This window comes from Mastigoproctus giganteus, chromosome 1 (genome assembly GCF_048544385.1).
Source record: "Mastigoproctus giganteus isolate SK-2022 chromosome 1, ASM4854438v1, whole genome shotgun sequence".
In the NCBI taxonomy this organism is placed as follows: domain Eukaryota; kingdom Metazoa; phylum Arthropoda; class Arachnida; order Uropygi; family Thelyphonidae; genus Mastigoproctus; species Mastigoproctus giganteus.
The window spans coordinates 194,278,526-194,301,005 of record NC_143575.1 but is presented as its reverse complement, the minus strand read 5'-3'; the positions used below and the strand labels follow the sequence as shown (position 1 = coordinate 194,301,005).

The following is a 22,480-nucleotide window of genomic DNA, read 5'->3' as shown; positions in this document are numbered from 1 at the left end:
TCTGAACGATGAAACTAAGCTTTAACAGTATAAAATGTGTGGTTTTTCAATTGTTTGCAATACAACATTAAAATCATTGTCAACAGGTGAACCACTTACATTTATCTAGTTCTTTTATTGTATAATACATTAGGGGAGTAAAGTTTTTCTTTGGGAAGAGTCATCTGGTAGTCCAGACTGCAAGAATAGGTGCCACAGTGATTCCCACGAACTGCCACAGCCAATTACTAACATCTTGCATATATACAAAAATCAAGACACTTATATGACACTATATACAAAACTCAATGCCTTCCATTCTAAGGTTTAGAAGAAGAGAAATCTCATTCATAATTTTCCGAAGAGCTAATTACATGGACACATACCGTATGTGTTCAATTTTTTGTCCATATGCTGTTGCTTTTTGTAAGGTCTGGACGAAAAGTAACTTTCAACAAGGAAAACAATTTTGCATGGTCACTGCCATTTTGTATTACTGTTTGCGATTCACTGATATTCAATCAGTTTGACATTAAGTTACCATATATTTTATGTCATATATAACAAATGAAACTTTGAGGTTCCTGACTTTTAGGTCACATTGTATTTAAAGACCAATGGTTTTATTCTGGTCTTTAAACAGAGTAATTTTTATATAAATTTTGAAAAATTTATTTGATGATTAATTTCAAAAATGGTTTGTTTTCTGAGATCAATAATAATTAATTTGGTAAGTGTTCAGGGTTTTTTTGCCACTACTTCAATTGTCATGTATAAGACACTCCAAACATTTCATAAACACAATCTAAGTCATCTGAAAGGTAATTGTTTTCTTTTAGCAAAACCTTACTTTTGCATAGCAACATAAGGGAACAATTCTGTTTCAATCTGTTAACCAAGTAAAATTACTGTAAACCTTTCTTCAATCAAGGCACCTTGAACTGGATTATTCAGATTAGTGGCAAGGTAACCACCAGTGTCTTATGTCTGTAAATGACATTTTAAAGGTTGGTTTGTCTATTTTTTTTATTTTAAAACCAGAGTTAACAGGTATTAGCATTAGTAGAGGCATGTGATGCAAGAAAGCAAGCTTATGCAGCATCAGCCAAAAAAAACAAAAAAAAAAAAAAAAACCCTTCCACTTCACCCCTCCGTTCGTTCGAAATACCTGTCCAGCTGAGCCTTAAATTTATTTAGGCTATCAACTTCCACAACAAGGGATGGAAGTCTGTTCCACCAACCAACTACCCGCTGGCTAAAGGCAAATTTCCGCACATCTATCCTACATCTGTCTTTCCTCAATTTGAATTTATGCCCTCTCAGGTGATTATTCTGAGCAAGAGGCAGTATCCCATCAGCATTGAGCATGCTCAAACCATTCAAGGCTTTGTACACCACTATCAGATCACCTCGCCGGTGCCTAGTCTCCAGACACTGTAATTTGCAAAACTTAAGCCTTTCTTTGTAAGAGCAACTCTTCGTTCCGTTCACTAACCTTGTTGCCCTTCTCTGTACTCATTCCAGCAGCTCTACATCCTTCTTGAAATGAGGCCTAAAGACCCATATACAGTACTCAAGGTGCGGCCTGACCATTGCCTTATACAAGGGAATAGTCACCTCTCTATCCCTGCTAGAAAAATTCCTGTATATCATTTATAAGACACCATGAGCTACTCTTGCAGCCCGTCTGCACTGCTCACAGAACTTCATATCTGCCTGCACAATTACCCCCAGGTCCTTTTCATTCTCTACCACTGTCAGTGTAGTACCACAGAGTTGATACGTTGCTCTGGGGTTGCTGTTTCCCATATGTAGTACTTTACATTTGTCAATATTAAACTTCATTTGCCACCTCTCAGCCCATCTGCTTAACCTTTCCAGATCCTGTTGCAGCAGCATAGCATCAGTAGCATCCTTAACAACCCTGCCAACCTTTGTATTGTCTGCAAACTTGGACATTAAGCTTGATATACCATCATCAATATCATTTATAAATACAGAAAACAATAATGGACCCAACACTGAACCCTGAGGGATTCCACTAATAACATTAGTCCACAATGAGCAGTGTCCATTGATTACCACTCTCTGTCTTCTCCCCCTCAACCATCCCTTTATCCATAGCAACAATTTGCCACCAATGCCACACTGCTCCAATTTGTGCAGCAGTCTTCCATGTGCAACAGTATCAAAAGCCTTTCTAAGATCCAAATATATAATATCAAAGTTATTCTCTGCATCCAATTCTTTTGTGACTACATCATAGTATCCAATCAAATTGGTCAGACAAGACCTTCCCTTAACAAAACCATGCTGTGTCTGAGCTATAACTGAATTCTTGTCAAGATGATCCTGCAGTGCTTCTTTAACTTTCTTGGAACAGAAGTTAAACTCACAGGTCTATAATTACTTGTGTCAGCCTTTGATCCTACTTTGTGAATTGAGGTTACATTTGCACATCTCCAGTCTGTGGGTACCTCCCCCTGAGTCCAAGGAAGCTCTCATAATTATGGCTAACTGATTGCTTACTTCCTTTGCTGTCTCCTTTAATATAACTGGATAGATCCCATCCACTCCAGGTGCCTTTCTTGTATTTATCTTCAACAATTTCTCCTCCACTTTACTCTCAATTATTACAAGATCATCTACCTCACTGCCAGTGTTTACTTCATCTATGGCATTCCCCTTCCTGAATAACTCCTCATGTGTGAATGCAAAATATTGATTTAGTTTGTTAGCTACCTGAGCAGAATCATGAACAGTTGACCATCAATATCAAGTGGTCCAATATGATTCATCCCCTTCCTTCTAGAGTTTACATAAGTAAAGAACTCCTTTCTGTTTTTCTTTGCATCCCTTGCCAAAGATTTCTCGTAATCTGCCTTCGCCTGCCTAACCTCCTTTGTAACTTGGTTACAGATCAACTTATATCTATCATAGGCTTCTGTGTCACATGTTAATTTATACGTATCCCATGCATTTTTCTTCTCTACCATGTCTCATTAGTTCATCTGACATCCATTTAGGCCTGAACCCTGAACAATATTTCTTAGTTGGTATACAAAGCCTAGTAGCTTCCAAGATAAGTTCTTTGAATGCTTCCCATTTTGAGTTTGCTGTTGGTAACATCATCAGTTGGTCCCACTGTATAGAATTTAAATACTGTCTCAGACCATCGTAGTCGCCTTTACAAAGGCAATAACCCTTCTCTTTACTCCTGATGGTAGTTACCTCCTTGAGTAAATCCCACTTCAGCACACTGTGATCACTGCCACCTAGTGGTTCCTGTATCTGCAGATTCTTAATGCATGAAGAATCACTACTTATAATCAAATCAAGAGTATTGCTCCCTCTAGTTGCCTCCCAAACATGCTGATTTAGAAAACAATCATCCAATACATCCACAAAAGCCTTGCTAGTGTGTGAGTGACCAACCCACAAATTCCAGTCAATATCTGGGAAATTAAAATCCCCCATTATAAGACTCTCTGATTTACTGGCCCACTCTATTTCCCTGTACAGTTTCTTATTATAGTCATCAGAGTCATTAGGCCTATAGCACACTCCTACTCTCAATTTTGATCTCCCAATGCTTATGTCACACCAAACTGACTCGACACTGCACTGTCCAGCGATGTCGACTGGCTTCACTTCCTTGGATTTTATGTGTTTCTTAACTAATAGCATAACCCCTCCTCCCTTCCTATCCTGTCTATCCTTTTTGTAGATATTGTACTCCCCAAATTCCAGTTCTGCATTACTTATATCTGTGTGACACCACATCTCTGATATCCCAACAATATCCGCCTTTGATGCTTTGAGCAATACCTCAAATTCATCAAATTTATTTACTAAACTCCTAGCATTGGTGTACACGCAAGTATACATGCACCTGTTCTTTTTCTTAGCTACCCTAACACAACCCATGTGTTTACTTGTACCCCAATGGCTCCCAGCAGTCTCTGAAATATCCTGCATCTTCTTTTCCAGGCTGCTGCTCATTCCAATAGAAGCAGTTCAAGAATCACTTTCACCTCTGCCAGTGGCTACTCTTAATCTATTAGTCCTTGTATCCCTCCAATCTAGCAGTTTTCCGACCCATCTAACACTGCCTCGATAGCATCAGCAAACATTCTTGCATCCTTTCTATTTAAGTGTATCCCATCCCTGTAGAAGCAGTCTCTCCTGTTAACAAGTACAGACCAGGCTGAAAAAAAGTTTACCCCTTGAGCCTTGCACAATCTTTCCAGGGCCAAATTGATCGACAGGGCTCTCATATCATATACTCCCTCCTATCGTGTCTGGGCAGAATTGCAGACACTTTCAAATTCAACCCTAATTCACGGCTTTTTTTCAACAGTGACCTGTACTTGTTAAGTAATTCCGCCGGTCTCCTACTCTTAATATCATTAGTGCCAACGTGTACAACTATATCACCTTTTGTGCCCTTAAAAGATATCCGCTCTACAACATCATCAACCTTTGCCCCTGGCAGACATACCCTGGTCCTGTTCCACCTATCCCTTTTACAAAGCATGTTTCCCGTTTCCCTGACAATAGAGTCCCCAACAACTACTAGTTCCTTTGGAACCAGCGCATTCTGCCTTGGGGGTTGCCGCTGTGTTGCGTAATGCCCAAGTGCAAGCTCTGGTGTTGGTGTGGGCAGTTGAGAGCTTGATGGGCCCCTCACTTTTAATCCTTCGAGGGCATGCACCCTGTCCTTCAAGCTCTCATATAGGCCCATAACAACGCTGAGTTGTCGCCTGATTTCCTTACACTCCTTGCATCGCGCACATACAAAGACATCCCCCATGTCAGTATCATGTCCCGTACCTGACTGCTCCACAAACATCAAGCAAATAGTGCATTTTAAAAGGCTGTGATTCAGAGGGCAACTGCCTCCCCTCAGTTCTCCCCTGAGCCACAGCACTTCCATTAGCTTGAGCCTTTTGTTTTGCTGCTCTGGTCCGAGTCATGATTTCGATTTAATTTCAATAAAATTAAAATTTCAGTACAAAATTAAAACCCTAAACTTGTATCCCAACACAGTTATAACGCTATATTTATGTTTCAGTATCGAGTGTTATCTATGAAATCCCTTTAACGTTACACCAGGGGTGGGATTCGAACCCACGACCACAACAAATGTGGACCAGACCTCTGTCATTATTTTGAACCTTTTATTATATTGAACCTCTCGTAAGATATTTGAATATTCTCGTAAGATAACAAAATATAGTTTGCCAGGGTGGCCAAGTGGTTACACTTGGCCACCCTGGCAAACTATATTTTGTTATCTATAGTGTTAACTATATTTTGAAGAGAACAGATTGATTTCAAATTCCCATCAATCAGTAGTTTAAAGATTCACGCTTTCTTACTTAAGATGTTAAAAAAACAATATTTAAAAAAATTTATGGTACAATGGTTGACTGTTGAATTAAGCACAGACACCAAAAGCTTTACTAATTTCAACACCTAGCAACCCTACCTGTTCTAGCCAGTCCATGGCTGCCATCAGAAAATTTAAGCTCTCCTTAGATTTTCTATCAATTTTCAGTCCAGTTTGTAGAGCATATAGACATGCTAAAATAAAAATAAATACAGGGTTGTTAAAATTAAAGTATCCCTATGTAGAGGGCTCTGGAGTGAGTTCTAAGGCTCGTACTGAAGAGAAATTTGGACAACAGGTACAATAGAGAATGTGTTTGCCATTTATTGGAAAAAAAAAAAAAATTAGTTATAAAATTTGTCACTGTATGGCACCTAACTATCTTAGTTACGATTATGGAAATAACTTATGTTATTTGAATAATCGTAAGTTATTGCCACAGCACCACTACTCAGCTCTACTGTACTGTATAAAAGCAAAGCAGTCTCTTCAAAATCACACAGTAGATGTTTGTCTGCACTACAGCAGTAATGCCAACAACATTGCAGGAAAAGATGCTATTGGTGAAGCTGTAGTATCAGAACAGCAACAATGCAGCTGCGGCTATCAGAGAATTTCGGCGTCAGAAGTGCATAAGGCCCACATGGACCTATGACTGTTTGTGCTGTCTGCAAAATGATTGCAAAATTTGAAGCGACAGGGCATCTTGGTATTCAACCAGGTAGAGGACAAAAACGAGTGGACTCCTCTCGTGTTGAAGATGTGGCTATGGCTGTTGTGGACTTATCAAGTCAATCTCCATGTAGTAGTGCAAGTGTGCCAGCTGTTTCTCATAAAGTGGACATGCCGTATTCCACTGTAATGCATCAGGTGTTGCAGTACTATCCTTACAAATGCACATGCTACAGCAGCTAAAGCATGGTGATGCAGATATTCGTTTTACATATGCACTTCTGGCACAAATGACAGTGGATATCACTTGGCCATGGAACATCCTTTGGAGTGATGAAGCCCACTCTGCTAAAATGGACAAGTGAATATGCACAACTATTGCATTTGGGCACCAGAAAACCCTCGAGTTATCCAAGAGGTCCCTTTGCATTCTCCAAAAGTGACAATGTGGTGTGGATTTACGGCCACATTCATGATAGGGCCATATTTTTGAACAGGTAACACTGACTGAACCCAGCACCTGCTCCGTCACTGGACAGCAATATTATGAAATGTTGGCAAATTTCGCCATACCAGAGCTGCAACAATGTGGGTGCCTTCAGGATACCATATTCACGCAAGATGGTTCCCCACCCCACATCCACCGTTGTGTCCAAAGATTGCCAAGGCAACACCTTACAGACGAACGGGTCATCGGCCGCTGTTTCCAGACATCTTGGCCACTCCATGCAACTTCTGGTTGTGGGTTTTTTTAGAAGAACCAGGTGTATCGGAAAGGATATCAAACTCTGGCAGATTTGAAGGATAGCATTAGACGTCATCTGCTGGCTATTCTAGTTACATGTTACGTTCTGCTGTAGAAAATGCTGTTCTTCAAAATGGAGGACACATTGAACAATTGTAGCACTGTCCAAATGATTTGTATTGCCACAGTGCCATATAGTGACAAATTTTGTAACTAATTTTTTTTTCCAATAAATGGTAAGCACATTCTTTATTGTACCTGTTGTCCAAATTTCTCTTCAGTACAAGCCTTAGAACTCACTCCAGAGCTCTCTACATATGGATACTTTTAATTTTAACAACCCTGTATTTCAAATCAAATTTTAATAACTGTTTCTTAAAAATTCTGTTAATAAACTAATAGAATCATCACTATAACACAATACTACAATACTATCATCAAACTTTATTTTGAAAAGAAAATAGCTCACTTATTTGCAAATAGCCTTTTTTTTTTTTTAACCCTTATTAAAAATGTAATTTGGAGTTGATGGAGACTATGACAAGCCATTGTGGCTTGAAATTAAATACATTCTTCTGTGTAGCCCCATTAACACTGTTACCTGGTCCAAACTGTTTTAACTGATCTTGTGTGCACAAGATCAGTTAAAACAGTCATAAAAAGATGAAGGTATAACAAACAAAATTAAGGATGTAGTAAATAAGATTTTCTTCCAAATCAGGGCAAGAATTCATTGGAATGCAACACACCAAAAGGTAACATTAATATCAATAAAACAGAAAGACCATTCATATGTAACTGGATGGCAGTATTTGACTGCCTATCCAGTCAAATACTTTGACTGGATAGGCAGGTCTAATAACAAAGAATTATCTAGAGATATATGTTACAATAAAGTACACATACTTGACTTCACAGATCAACTTCATGCAAAAACAGATATCCCTAAAGATATTAGATATAAGCAAACAGCACTGACATACAGGGTGTTCTACTTAAATATTTGATTTAGAAGGCAATTTTGAAGAAAAAATTCCTTAGCCATTTTTTTCCTTTTAAGCTTAGTTTTTGAGATAATAGTGATTAACCTGTAAAAAGTTATACCTTAAAAATTGGCAACAAATAATTCAAATCTCTTTACTTTTTAATGCCACATTTACTTCACCCTTTTATGAACACAACTTTGAAAAATCATTTTTTTATATTAAAAACATATATTTTGAATTATTTTTTGAAAATAAAATGAAGTGCCTCTGCAAGTGCTTTAGATATTTTCTATCGTCTCTTATTTAAATATTATCTTTCACTGAAAGTGAGAAAAACATCATAAGAAAAACCTGTGCACTCAACAACTGTACACTAGCCAGACCCTAACCATGGTGTGGATAAACACGAGAGAGATATGCTAATTTTAAGTTCATGTTTTTCAGAGTGTGCATCTATAATTACCCAGAATAGGCTTAAATTGGTCCTGCAATTTTTTTTTTTTTTTTTTTAAATGCAACAACTAACAAAGACTTCTGGAAATTTCAGTGGCAAAATCAGAGGAAACACATTCATTGAAAGGTATTGAGTGTGTCATCTGTGCAGACTAAGTAGACAAAGAGCACAAAATCACTGAAAGTGGCATGGGATCTTGAAGACCCACACACCTAGCTCTGGGGTTCAAGTCCTGTGACATCACTTCCTCTTTGTTGGAGATGACTGTGCAAATAAACGAATAAATATTTATAAAAAAACTTATTTTTTTTACCTGATGTTTAGGTAATTTAAAACTTAAGTATTGAAAATAGGAAACTCCAACTGCATAATATAACAACATAAATGAAGAAAAAAAAAAAAAAAAAACAGCATTCATACTCTAAAAAAGGTTTACAAGCAAATGTTTTAACTAGCCACCCTAAGCCTCAAAGCATGCTAAGCAATGTTGCAAAACAAATGCAGGAACTCACAATAGTTGAAGATTGTTATAGATTTCAGCGGTGGCACTTTGGAATATTAGCTTTCTTCACTAGATTTTTTCAGCATAAACTTTCTTCTTCACAAAGTCCCATATATAAAAATCAACATAACTGACAACTATAAAGATTATGGTGGCTGGGTAACTGGACCTCCTTGGATAACCCATCTTTGAGGATAGGGTACATTCAACCATGCTCAAAACATCTCTAACGGTGGTGAAATGGTTGCAAAAATGTTTACTGACGTATAGGTTAGTGCAACATCATTTTAGTACGCAGCAACCTACTAAAGTAGTTAACAATTCACATCATTTAAGTATATCTCATATTGTGAATACCTTCACAATGAGTTGCCATGATATTGCATTACCTCGAATAAGTAACAATAGACTTCTCCATTGGTGAAGTGTTATGTATTCGAGGTAGTGCAATATCATGATAACTCGTGAAGGTATTCACAATATGAGACATACTTAAATGATACAAAAAGAAAAGACAGTAACCACATATGCAATGATGCAAGCACTAGGGTATTCAAAGAGAAGTGTATTAACCACTTTGGACACATTGGATTATGGGAAACTATGCTGCAAATCCAAGTTGTTAACAAAGGAAATGAAATTTTCCAGGCAGAAGAATCTGTTGGAGTGCAATAATTTTCACGATTTTTTTGAGGGCCTGATAACAGGTGATGAGACCTGGGATTTCCATTATGACTCTTATTCCAAATGCCAGCCTATAGAATTGCCACAGCTGTCATCTCTAATGACGAAAAATCCTTGAATTGCCAGATCCTCACAAAACATTATGGCCACAATGGTTTTTTTTTGGTGGGGGAGAGAGAGAAGGCCAAATTTTGATTGATTTTTTGAAAGTTCATACTATAAATAAGGAACGGTATTGTCAAATCTTTTTTGTTTTTATAGTCTTATTAGGCTCGTTAAGTTCTGCTTGATAAGCTTAATAAGGCTAAAAAACAAAAAAGAAACCTCTAACAGAACATCAAATTATATTCCACCATAATAATGCCAAGTCACACACTGTTCATATGACTTGGATGAAAATTGCAGACGTAGGGTGAAGAATTTTGATCCTGATTCTCATCCAAACTTGGTTCTGCCCAATTTCCTTTAAGTGAAACTTTTTTAGGCATGTCCCAGGCAGTTTTCACATGGGAGTAACTTGCTTCTGTGGATACGCATGGCACCGTACGTAGCAGCGATGCAATCAGTACCCCTATAGCATGACCATGGTACTCGCACGAGTGTCGCATTTAAGTTTTAAATCACTATATCTCAGCTTCTAGTAGTTCAATTTCAAAAATTTAAAAACCAAAATATTTATTTCATCATTCTCTACCTTATTTCATAAAAAATTTCGATGGAAAAAAAAATTCAACATGCTGAAGACTAATAGTGAGCATTATAAGGCTTATAGAGCACATATACGTGCAATGCGACCACCCAAACCACCTCCTTTGAGTACAAAGGAGATGGTATAAATATTTCAAAAGACTAAAGAAATTTCACATAACTCCTGCTATGCATGCTTGGCACACAATTTTTTTCTGTCTGGACATAAAGAGCTATCTTTGTGAAAAACATTTTTTGATGAGAAGCTGAAAAGAGTGCCAGGTGAGTTTCAACAGGGTCCATCCTATTACAGTATATATATGAGTTGGAAAGAATGATGGCAAAAATGTGGTTATGTAGAATAATATACACATGCTTCCCTGTGTTTGTTTAATAAATGATACAAATTTCAACTTTGTATCTGTTGTCTCTATATTTTTATGGCCAAAGAGGAATTACTTATTGATCAAACCTTGTACAAGCAAGTACATGTCCAGCATACAATTGCAAGGTATAGTAAATAAATTTGACAAATTGGAGGCATTGGTTAAGTCATCAAATGCATACATTATAGGGATATTATCATTAGCATAGGCATATGATGCAAGAAAGCAAGCCTATATAGCGTCAGTTAGTCCTCTTTTCAGTAGGACTAACTGAAGTTGACAAATGCAAATTCTAAGTGGGAAGTGTTCAGGAAAGTAACTGTAACTGTAGAATCTACTTCAGTGTCATTAAAACTTAATAATAATGACGAAGGCAAATCAAGTTTAATGTCTCAAGTTTGCTGATGATACAAAGGCTGGCAGGGTGGTTAATGACAGGAATCAGTGTATGCTACTTCTTGGAAAAATTATGCAGATAAGCTGCAAAATGGCAACTGAGGTTTAATATTGATAAATGCAAGATACTGCATTTGGGTGGTAGTAATCCCAAAATAACATAGCAATTGGGCAATACAATATTCAAAGTGGTAGAGAATGAAAAAGGTATAGGGATAAATATATAGTCTGACATGAAGTTTTCTGAGCAGTGCAGATGGGCTACTAAGATAACTCATGGGGGTCTGTCAAATTACATTCAAACCTAGGAGTAAATATACATTCTGACATGAAGTTCAGAAAATTCAGCATGAGAAGAGCAGCAAAGCAAATGATCGAGATAGTGAGAGTGCTGTGGCTCAGGGGAGAATTGAAGGGGCATTGTTCTCTGAATCATGGTCTCATAAAATGCACTGCTTGTTTGATGTTTGAAGATCCATCTAGAAGAGGACATGATATTCCTAAGAGGGATGACTGTGTTCAATGTAAGGTGTGAGGATATTAAACACCAACTCTTAACTTTTTACTTAAAGACAACTACCATCAGGAGAAAATGGAAGGATTTTTGCTTTCATAAGGGTGATTACAGTGGTCTCAGTTTTTAAATTCTATACAGTTGGACCAATTCACAATGTTACCATCAGCAATTTCTAAATGGGAAGCATTTAAGGAATTAATTGTAGAAGCTACAAGGCTCTTCATACCAAATAAAATATATTTTTCAATATTCTTCAAGGACATCAGATGAAGAAATAGTCTTCATCTGATGTCCATAGGGCTATATGGACATCAGATGAACTGATAAGATTCATGGCAGAAAAGAAAAATGTATGTATAAATTATCAGGTGATATAAAATCCTATGGTAGATATAAACTAGTCTGCAATCACAAAGGAGGTTAAGCAAGCGAATGCAGATTATGAGAAGTCTGGCAAGGAATGCCAAGAAAAGCAACAAATATTTTACTTATATTAAGGGTAGAAGGAAGTGGTTGAATTGCAATGGTCTACTTAAGGTCGACAATTTAAACATTGATGATCCTGCTCAGGCTGTTGACAAACTGATTGAGTGTTTTGCACCCACATTCATACAAGAGGAATTCTTTAGGGAAGTGTAGTCAAGTTTATCAGACTAACAGGAAGATAAATGATTTTGTAATAACTGAGGAAAGTGGGTGAGAAATTGAAGTTAAACATAAGAAAGGCACCTGAGGCTGATGGGACTATCTAATTATATTAAGGGAGGCAGCCATAATTATGAGAGCATCCTTGATTCAGGGAATGACCCTGCAGACTGGAGAATTGTGAACGTATCCCCAATTAACAAAGGGGATCAAAAGGTAACATGAATAATTACGGACCTGCTAGTTTAACTTCTGTTCCAGGGAAAATAATGGAGTTGCTGGTTAAAGCAGTAATGCAGGATCATCTAGAGAAGACTGCAGCAATAATTTAGACACAGCATGGGTTTGTTAAGGGGAAAGTCTTGTCTGACAAATTTGATTGGTTATTATGATGTGGTCGCAAAGGAACTGGATGCAAAAAATTATTTTGATATTACAGTAGACTGTCGAAATGACAGCACCCCAAATAACAGAACATTCGAGCTAACAGCACATTGAGATTGGATGTCAGCAGTGCCGAAAAAAGAAAGCGGAAAGTCACATGATTACTGTATTTTTTTACATTCGCCATTTTGAAAGTGAATTCTGTACTGATATCACGGATTATATTGCTGTTTTACATTTATTTTAAATTAAAAATCCCTCACTATGGCTCCTAAAGTTAATAAATTTCATACAGAGAACAAATAAGAACAACATTAAAGCTAAGTGACAAACTTGATATAATCCAAACTATTATATTAGGGTCACCCGGAAAGTTAACTCATATACCCATGTATTGTGTCTGTAAACTGCGTGTATTCTGTGGTCAATTTGCCTGTTTTGCTGGACGAAAAACAGGCTCTATGCCTGAGCCTGACTAACTCAGCCACAGAGTGAAAAAAAACGCCCATAAAAGTTCCTCGCATCATTAATGCGATTCGAACCTGGGCCTTTTCTACCCAGTGTGGGGAGGACAGTGACAATACTGCCGTGCTTAACTGCGCAGACTAAACTTGATATAATAAGGTAGGAGTGTATTAATGGCAGAATATAACAATGGATTGTCAACATGATGACAATCCATTGTTATATTCTGCCATAAAAATTTGTTGAATTTGAAGAAATTCTACAAATCATTCAATTGTAAAATTGCAATCTTAATCTCTATTTCTTATTTAGCCTCATTATTTCTGCATTAAATATATTAAAAATAAAACTTTCCAGATAACGAAAAAAATCGAAATAACTGCATCTTGAATCTCCGAAGGTGCCGTTATTCTGAAAGTCTACTGTATATACTTCGGTTTCAGGAAAGCTTTTGATACTGTACATAAGACTGCTGTACAAATTTGGCCAGTGTGGCATTAAGGGCAAGTTGCTGCTATGGATAAGAAGAAGATTGAGTGGGAGAAGACAAAGAGCAGTAATTGACAGACACTGCTCTTTGTAGATTAAAGTTATTAGTGGAGTCTTGCAAGATTTGGTGTGGGACCCATTGTTGTTTTCAATATTTATCAATAATATTGATGAAGGCATGCATATCAGGCTTAATGTCCAGGTTTGCAGGTGATACAAAGGGTGGCAGGGTTATTACTGACAGGTGATCTGATTGAGGTATTTAAGGCTTTGAACGGATTGAGCAAGCTCAATGCTGATGGCATTTTTCCACCTGATCAGACTACACAGATGTGGGGGCACAAATTCAAATTGAGAAAGGATGGTTGCAGAATAGATTTGCGGAAGCTTGCCTTTAGCCAGCGGGTGGTTGATTGCTGAAACAAACATCCAACTGTTGTTGTGGAAGTTGATAGCTTAAATGAATTGAAGGAACAACTAGATAAACTGTTGTGGGGAATGGATAGGTGAAATGGGAAGGGTTTTTTCCCTTTTTGCTGATGCTGTATAAGCTTGCTTTTTTGCATCATATGCCACTAATGGTAATGCTAACTTGCACCCTGTCAAGGATGGGGTTTTGTATCCAACAATGGTCAGCAAAAAAACAAGATCTGGTTAGTGGGCTCCAGAACTGAAGGATTAGAAGAAAATGTTATCTGGTCTGACAAATCCCAGTTCTACCTATTTCACACTGATGGGAGTGCCACAATATGGCAAAAAACAATGTAAGTCCATGGACCCATCCTGCAAGGTGTCAACACTGCAGGCTTGTGGTGGAAATGTAATGTATAGGCACTGTTTTTATGGTGAACACAGGGCTCTGATACTGTGAGGCTACATCTGGATGCCAGAGGTTATCTGGAAATTGTTTTTAACCAGGCACATCCCCTCATGGCTGCACTGTATCACCTCTGAATGGGTTTTTCTTACAGAATAATGCATGCCACAAAGAGAGAACTATACAGAACTGGTTCCACAGACATGAGTGAATTCATTCTCATGTCTGAATTCACCTTCTTAGTTACCAGATCTCAATCCAAATAAGTGCCTGTGAAATAAGATCAAACAAGAGTAGAGATCTGCAAACCATCCAATTTGCAACAAGTGTGGGGAGCATTCAATCAACATGGACCTGTGTCCCTGTGGCACCATCAGACAATCCATATTAGCAAAACTTTGGTCACCAATATGGGCTGCCTGATGACAGAACCAAATAGTTCCAAAGCCAAGTCACAGCAGTACCTTCAGTTTTTAATAGATAATGGATTTGTCTACTGGGTGATGCTATCCAATTAAAAATGATATGTTACTTTTGGTTAATTTTGACTCTGTAGACAAATATAATTCATTCTGAAGAGCTTAATCCCAAGTGCTATCTCCATCACTGAAATAACAGAATTCCCAGATAGTCAAGTGTAAAATCTAACACAGAGCAGTGTTGTTTTATAGAACTACAGCAGACCCTCGCTAATGCTAATCCAGATTAATTGGGGGAGAGGTCATGCAAATTAAGCAATAATCTGGATTAGTGAAGATTGCAATAAAAGACAAAAAAACTAAGAAAACTTAGAATAAATAGAAAATTTAATAATATAGGTAGTGTTGAAGAAAATAAATAAAAAAAAAAATCACTGTAGAGCCTTTTTTAAAAAAACTATAAAAAGACAACGCATTTATTCATCGAAAAAAGACTCAGAAGTTGTATAGCAGACTCTCGATTAACTGGGACACTTCAAGATGCCAAAATTAAAAAAAAAAAATAAAAAAAAAAAACCATCCACTGGAAATCATAAAAATTCAAGAAATAAATAGAATAGGTATAAATAGATGTTTTGCAAGTTGTAAATAAGAGACAAGAAGCTGCATTTAAGTCGTGATTGGGAGATGAATGTACCTATTATCCCACAACCCCCACTGTCTTCACACCCGCAGCTCAAAAAAAAAAACAATGGAAAGAGAACAAATGTTTAGTTTGTTTTAGGGCATCGCGTGGATTGTTGTGCTCCATTGCACCACAAAAAAAAAAAATTTCGTTATTTATGTCAGGAGTGTAAAAATTTTAATAGTAAACTAGGGGGCTTTGCCACCTGCTCACTTCTTTTGATTAAAAAAATACAGAAGATTTTGATTCTGTGCGTCTCTCTTCCTCAGCTATGAATACATAAATACGTTACTATATCTATATAATATCGGTGTAGATACACCATAGACAACTCTTAAAGAAAAACTACGATCGTAGCGTGAAAGGCATCATTTCATCTGTATCTCATATTGTGTTCATCCTTCACAAAGAGTTACCAAGTATTGCACTACGACGAATAAATAACACCTCACTAATAGAAAAGACTATTTACTTATTCTCGGTGGACCCCACAACCAAGACAGCACCGTTTCAAAACTAGTTGGCTCTTCATCGGTGGGTGCCTTTCACACTACAATCGTAGTTTTTCTTTAAGAGTTGTCTATGGTGTATCTACACCAATATTATATAGATATAGAATCTTAAACTCTAAAAATAAATTGTGCCTTGTTGCATTTAGTTTATTTAAATAAATATGTTATATATGGAAATCAAGAATGGTACCACGTAGTCATGTAAGATAAACATAGCGCGTGATCACGCTTAAACAGAAGTTTGTTTTACCACATTAAAACAAGCTTCTGTTAGGTATTCTTGTATTTGTTACATATTACCACGTAACCCACATCTCTCTTCTCCCATTGGCTGAATAAATATCACTAGGATGAAAATTATTTTAATGTATAGAAAGATTTTTTTTTTGTTTAGAAATCGTGAAAATGGTGGGTAAATGCAAAAGAGTTGTGCTTTCAATCGAACAAAAACTTGAAATTATTCAAAAGTTTTAAAATGGTGCATCCATTAAATCTTTGATAAACTATTATAATGTTGGTAACCAAACCATATGCAACATCATAAAAAATAAACGGAAGCTATTAGATTTTGTGGGCACATCTGATAGCATTAAACACATGACTATCAGAAAAATGACGACAACAAAGCAATGGTGTTGTGGTTTGGCCAACAATTATAAAAATCTATAATACAGGGTCTCCCAAAAGTCACCATCTATTAGGCTAAATAAGGCGAATTTCAAAAAAATGTTTTAATGGCAATATTATATGTACGTTTGGGTCTGGAAAGAAAAAAGTAATAATAAATTATGAAAAGTTGTAGAACAATATAATAAAAAAATTTGCAGAAAAATATGCGTATAATCATGTAATTTGGTCATTTTTATGAAATTCATCTTATTTAGCCAAATGGATAGTGACTTTTGGGGCACCCTGTATTATATGCATATAAAGCACTAGCAAATGAAGCGATATATGCAATAACACCCATCCGACTCAGAGTCAACAACATTACTGAACAACACGCAAGACAACATTATGTTTGTTCCATCTCTCTCTCTCTCTCTCTCTCAGTGCAGTCAGAGTGACTCATCTGTCTTCCTAAATCCCATGTGTCTTTCAAAGTACAGTACTCAACTGCAAAAGAATTTTTGGTATTTCAATCCACATTAACTGTAACCGGATTAGTGAGGGTTTAGTGTATTTCAATTTATAAATATTTCAAAAAATGGAGTGAATAATAAGTTAAAATTTGTTTTTTTGTGAAAAAAAAATTGATATATTTCCTAAGTTATAAGAATACAGGTTAATTGAGCATGTGGTCAAAGGCTGTGTAGCTGCAAGCCTTCTTTGGAGAAGGGAAAAAAAAAAAAAAAAAAAAAAAATACTGCCAAAGAAGAAAGTAGGTCTCAAAAGCAATGGTAGAGTTCGAGCATGAACTATGAAAGACATGTTGCATTTAGAGAGACAAATTAACAATTTTTCCAAGCTAATAAAGTTCAAATATGTATTCCATATGTGGGTCTGCATATACCGAGAATATTATAAACAAGTTAGCTAACACGGCAAGATTTGAAGTCTGCTTTGCATATGATTTTTTTTTTTTTTTTAAATGAGTTACTGAACTATAATAATACTAACTCCTAGTACTATAATCAAAAATTTTATTACCAAATTAAAAATATCAGTAATATAAAGGTCAAAATTAAAGTTCTAGTTTAAAGTTCAGTGGTTAATTTATTTAATCAACAATTCCCTTTCCATTGACATGTTTTTTGTTTTTTTTTTATTTATCTCTTATTTATATGACTTCATTTTCCTATCAAGAATCAAGGAATAGTTTAGGATAGATAAAAAGAAAAAAATGCCAACTAAAAAGTAAATGCAGAACAAAAGATAAATACACTTTTCCTTTGTTTTTTGGGTCCCTTCTTTTTACAGTTTGATTATTCGGTATGGTTACTCACACTCTAATTTAGTTTGTTAATTTAATTGCATTTTTTCAGTCTTAACTTGTTTGGTTATGAAATTAAAAATTTAATTTTGTAGTTAATTTGCAATTCTGTTGTGTAATTTCAGTCAGACGTTATGTTGCATATTTGTATTTTATTTGGTTTGTCGATCAGGTGATCAATATATAATTTACATTTTGTCTTTTAGTGTTTGAGTTAATTCTTAGTTATTAGGATAAGTATATTTAAGATGTATTTTCTATTGTCGTATCTGTCTTGATGCCTGGCAGTGGGGCATCCATGATTCTTTTGCTGTCAGCAAGCCATGACAGAAATGGATGTTTTTGGGAATTTCTGCAGGATCAATGCCTGTCTGAAGAAGTGGTTAGTGTTGTTCCCATAAACTTTTTTTCTTTAGTAAGTATCTGCACTTGCCTATTGTGCAAAGCAGAGTGGGGTTTCCTAGATGGTCTCTGGTAGCAGTTGCACCATACTCTTAAGTAGGAAGTCTATGCTTTCCAGGGTGTATAAACTTCTGCTCATTTATTTCTAATTTTCTTTTTATTCGGTAGTTTTCACTCATATACAGGTAACAGCTGGCACCACTTCACATTACTGGTTGCAGTTCCTAACTGTTTCTTCAACATGGTATAATAGTGTTTAATTTTATAAATCGGCATTATCAAATGCCTACATCTACATTTGATCATATATACCCAAAGTAATAAGTTGTCATACAGAACTATTTTATCTGTTACACTACTGATGCAACTGTTATCATTTTGTTTATAAGTGCAATGTAGCCAAGTAGTCAAGCATGAGCATGCAGAAACACATGAGTGGACTGTGGGGTTCAACCTGTGTGACTGCTAAATATAATTACTGTATCATGGTCAAAATAACTGTAAACTCCTCTAAACCAGTGGTCATACTGCTGTATAAACAGAAAATTATTATCCCATTTACAATTTCAAGTAGTCATTTTCACAAACATACCAACTATTTAGTTTTGTATTTAAAAATTAACTCGTTAATTCTGGTTAATATCCTAAACTCGAGACCAATATTGCACACAAACACATTTAAGAATGGTTTTGATAACATAAAATAGATTTCCTGCCATATATTTTGTAATGCAATATGTTATCTCCTTTTATAAACTTTTACCAACTTTACCTATGCTATCCCTTAAAATACAGTGCTCCTGGTTATACTGTTATCAATTATAAACCATGGATTCAGCTATGAATGTCCAGTATTTAAATGCACAAATAATTACTTTCTGTCTGCTATAGCGAGAATAGTCCTCAGCTTATTTCTGAACAAATGTTTGTAAACATTCACCAATGGGGTCACATTATTCTCATGGGACAAACATGGTTTTGTACAATTTGCTAGGTATAGATTAAATAATATTTAATTTTTCTTCTTAAATTTTTTATGACATTGAAACATTTTAATGGTAAATAAAAGAAAGTTGCAGGGGAACTATTTATAATTTAGAAAGTTAAAAATGGAATTTCAAAAGCTCAAATTAAAAGTCTGATATTCTTGGGGGGGGGGGGGAGCATACATGGATGATGCCCCCAGCCTAGAAAGGAGGAAAAGATAACTTTCAAAGAAGGAACTGTCAATATTTGCTTATACAGACAGTTTGTCCAGAAGAAGAGTTCAAGGTTAGTAGTTTCAGGACCAATAATCAAAAAATATGCAGATTTTTTTCACACTTTTAAAATGTGAAGAATTGTCTACTACTACAAATGCTCTGACAAAAACAAAACTGGTGAAATAACTAGCAGGGGGAATCAAAACTTTGTGGAAGTGAAAAGTAAAGAGTAATAAATAAAGAGGGATAGTGTGGTGAACAGTTGTTATTTGGTTTTTAGGAGCATTAGCAACTAAGGCCATATTGCTCCGGGGATATGCGGTGGTCATTCCCTGCCCTTTCCACATCCCCCATATTTGGTGGTCACGGGCTCGAACCCCGGTCTAATTAAGATTGATTGATTTCGATTTGGTAGTTGTTGGCGCATCGGCTTCTGTGGCCATATTGCACCTCCCAAGGTTTTTGCAGTACTTTGATCCAAGCCCGAGGCGGGAATCGAACCCGCGACCTTTGGGTTGCTGGGCAGGTACTTTACCCACTCGGCTAGCCCGGTCGGCCGTCTAATTAAGAAGCGTGTGCTACGCACTGCCGCTCCTGCCCACCTGGCTATGGAGGCGCCGTGAACAGTTGTACAATTGTGCTGAAATTACATTATATGATATTACATGCAAATCTCTTGACCTAAATTGGCTCCTAAGAAGGCAAGATTAACACTAAGTTAGTTTGTTTGTTACACTGCTCCTTTGCGTAAGCTGGAAGCCAGAGGCTGTCAGTTTTGTAACTGGGACAATTAGACTGCAATATTTTAAAAATGTAAATATGAAACAGCTGCAAACAGTAAAATTTATTAAAATGTATGGATAACTTTCTAGAAATGCTTTCTTGGAATGGTTTCAAGAGAGTTTTATTTCATCAGTTAGCCAGCAAGTGATAAAGAAATGTTTGGAATTTAAGCATTACTGCTTTTGGATAATTACCCACTCATCAGCCTACTGATTCACTTGTATCTACAGATGGTAAAATAAAAGCTATGCATCGACCAAAAATAATGCCGTTTTGATCTGGCCTCTTCATCAATGACTCATTCATGCATTCAAAGTCAATTACAGAAGTGACATTTCTTCTGACAATGAAGTTCCTGACTTCGTTAACACTTACAGAAGCTGCACACAAAGTGAGTATTGTGTGGAACTCTGTACTGAGAGAAGCAATATTCACAATGGTTGGAAAAAACATGATGCCTCTTATGAAGCAACAGAAACTGACCATGATAACATGCCTGAACGGGAAATTGAAAAAAAAAAAAAAAGAAAAAAAAAGAGGGCTGATTCTGTTACAGATGAATGTGATATTCACAAAGGGATTTCTTGGACAGCCACATTTAACAGAAATTCAGATTGAGTAGTTGTTGGATACTGACATCTTGAAAACTGATGTTGCAAAAGTTCTCTACTAAAAACAAAAAATAATACACTTTTTTAAAAATACTTTTGCAAACTTTAAATACAAAATGAATATAGTAATTTATGTTAGTCTTTAAAATTCTAAGAAAAACCTTAAACATTTAAATACTGTATTGTATTATATATATTAATTTCAAAATGTTACTATAATGTTTAGTTAAAATTAAGCTAAGCTATATCCACGATCTAACATGTCTATTTTTTTAAATGTCTGTCGAACAAGACACTGATTTTTAAAGGTGATAAATGTTTAGGTGGTAAAAACAGTAAGGAGAGAATTACGCTCTTAGTTGCAAATATGGCTAGTAATGAAAAACTGAAGCTTTTAGTAAGAGACAAAAGTAAACCCCAATGTTTCAGAGCAGTAATGTCATTAGAGTTGGACTACAACTACAACAAAAAACCTTGAATGCAAGCGAAATTTTTGAGCAGTGGATTTTTAAATTTCGATAGAATGATGAAAGAAAACAGAAAAATCGCAATGATTGTCAACTGTCGACAACTGCCCTGCCCAACTTCGCTTGGTAATTTCGAAACTTATAAGTGTGAAGCTTGTTTTCTTCCTTCTGAATAATTCATCTTAACTGCAGTCAAGTGACCAAGACATGATCAAGAATTTGAAAATGCACTGAAGGCGCATACTGAAAAAAATTATATTGAGAACAGAAACTCAACCAACCTATAGATTTGCAGATGTGTATATCAGAGTTGACAAAAGTGTGGAGTCCAGATGTGATGAAAACAATGATTAAGAATTGTTTCGCAAAAGCAGGTTTTGCTAAAATGCTAATTAACAGAGATGGGGGTGAACTACTAGAAGACACTGAGCAATCTTAGGAAGAGTTCCATTTATTAATATGGAGAAATTGTTCTTGACAAATTTTTAGGGGTTTATAATGATGTCATAGTAGCTGAATATCTGAGCGATGCCAACATTTTGGGGCGTATTTAAAGAACTAGTGACAATATCAACAATGAGTTGGATGAAAATGAGGGCAATATTAAACCTTCCAAACAAATGGCAGCATTTGAAACTTTGCATTGAGGCCTTCAGTGGAAAGAAAATATAACAGAAAATATCTGAGTGTTTACAGTTTAAACAAATGCAAACAAATGTATATAGTAGAATCCAGTGTAGAATAAAAAACAACCAAGAATTTTACGACAATTCATAAAAGTGTATATAATAAATTGTGGGCATCATGTAAGTAGTTATTTCTTAATATGTATGTATTAATAAATTGTTTTAAATGTTAGAAAATTTATTCATTCCCACTTCTTTCCCATCTTTTACTATATTTCTGAATTTACAGTATTTTTTCATTGTTGAAAAGGTCATATTTCTTTATAATGAAATTTCTGTATAACGAATTTTTTTAAAGGGAATGATCAATTTCGTTATACAGGGTGTCTCAAAAATATTGGTACAAACATTTAGGGGAGGTAGGTAACATCTAAAGGAATGTGAATCGCATAGGAACCTATAACCGGAAACGTCACGGGAAAGTAGTAGCAGACGCACAAGAAGCAGAAATGACACAAGACAGCAATTAGTGGCAAACATTTATTTGACATAATATTAACAATGGAGTACGAGATGGATGCATTTCATGATGTTACAACATATGCTTGAAGGTTCCACCATAAGATGCGATGCATGCATG

The 22,480-nt window shown here is 36.0% G+C and overlaps 1 protein-coding gene across 1 annotated transcript in view; it reads right to left on the bottom strand.

Annotated features, from left to right (window-relative positions):
- Positions 1-22,480, bottom strand: part of Vta1 (vesicle trafficking 1) — a 103,666-nt gene that overhangs the window by 74,471 nt on the left and 6,715 nt on the right. Inside the window, exon 2 of the mRNA XM_090383775.1 lies at positions 5,471-5,565. Coding sequence (XP_090239901.1) covers positions 5,471-5,565 — 95 coding nt within the window. The remainder of the gene's footprint in view (positions 1-5,470; positions 5,566-22,480) is intronic.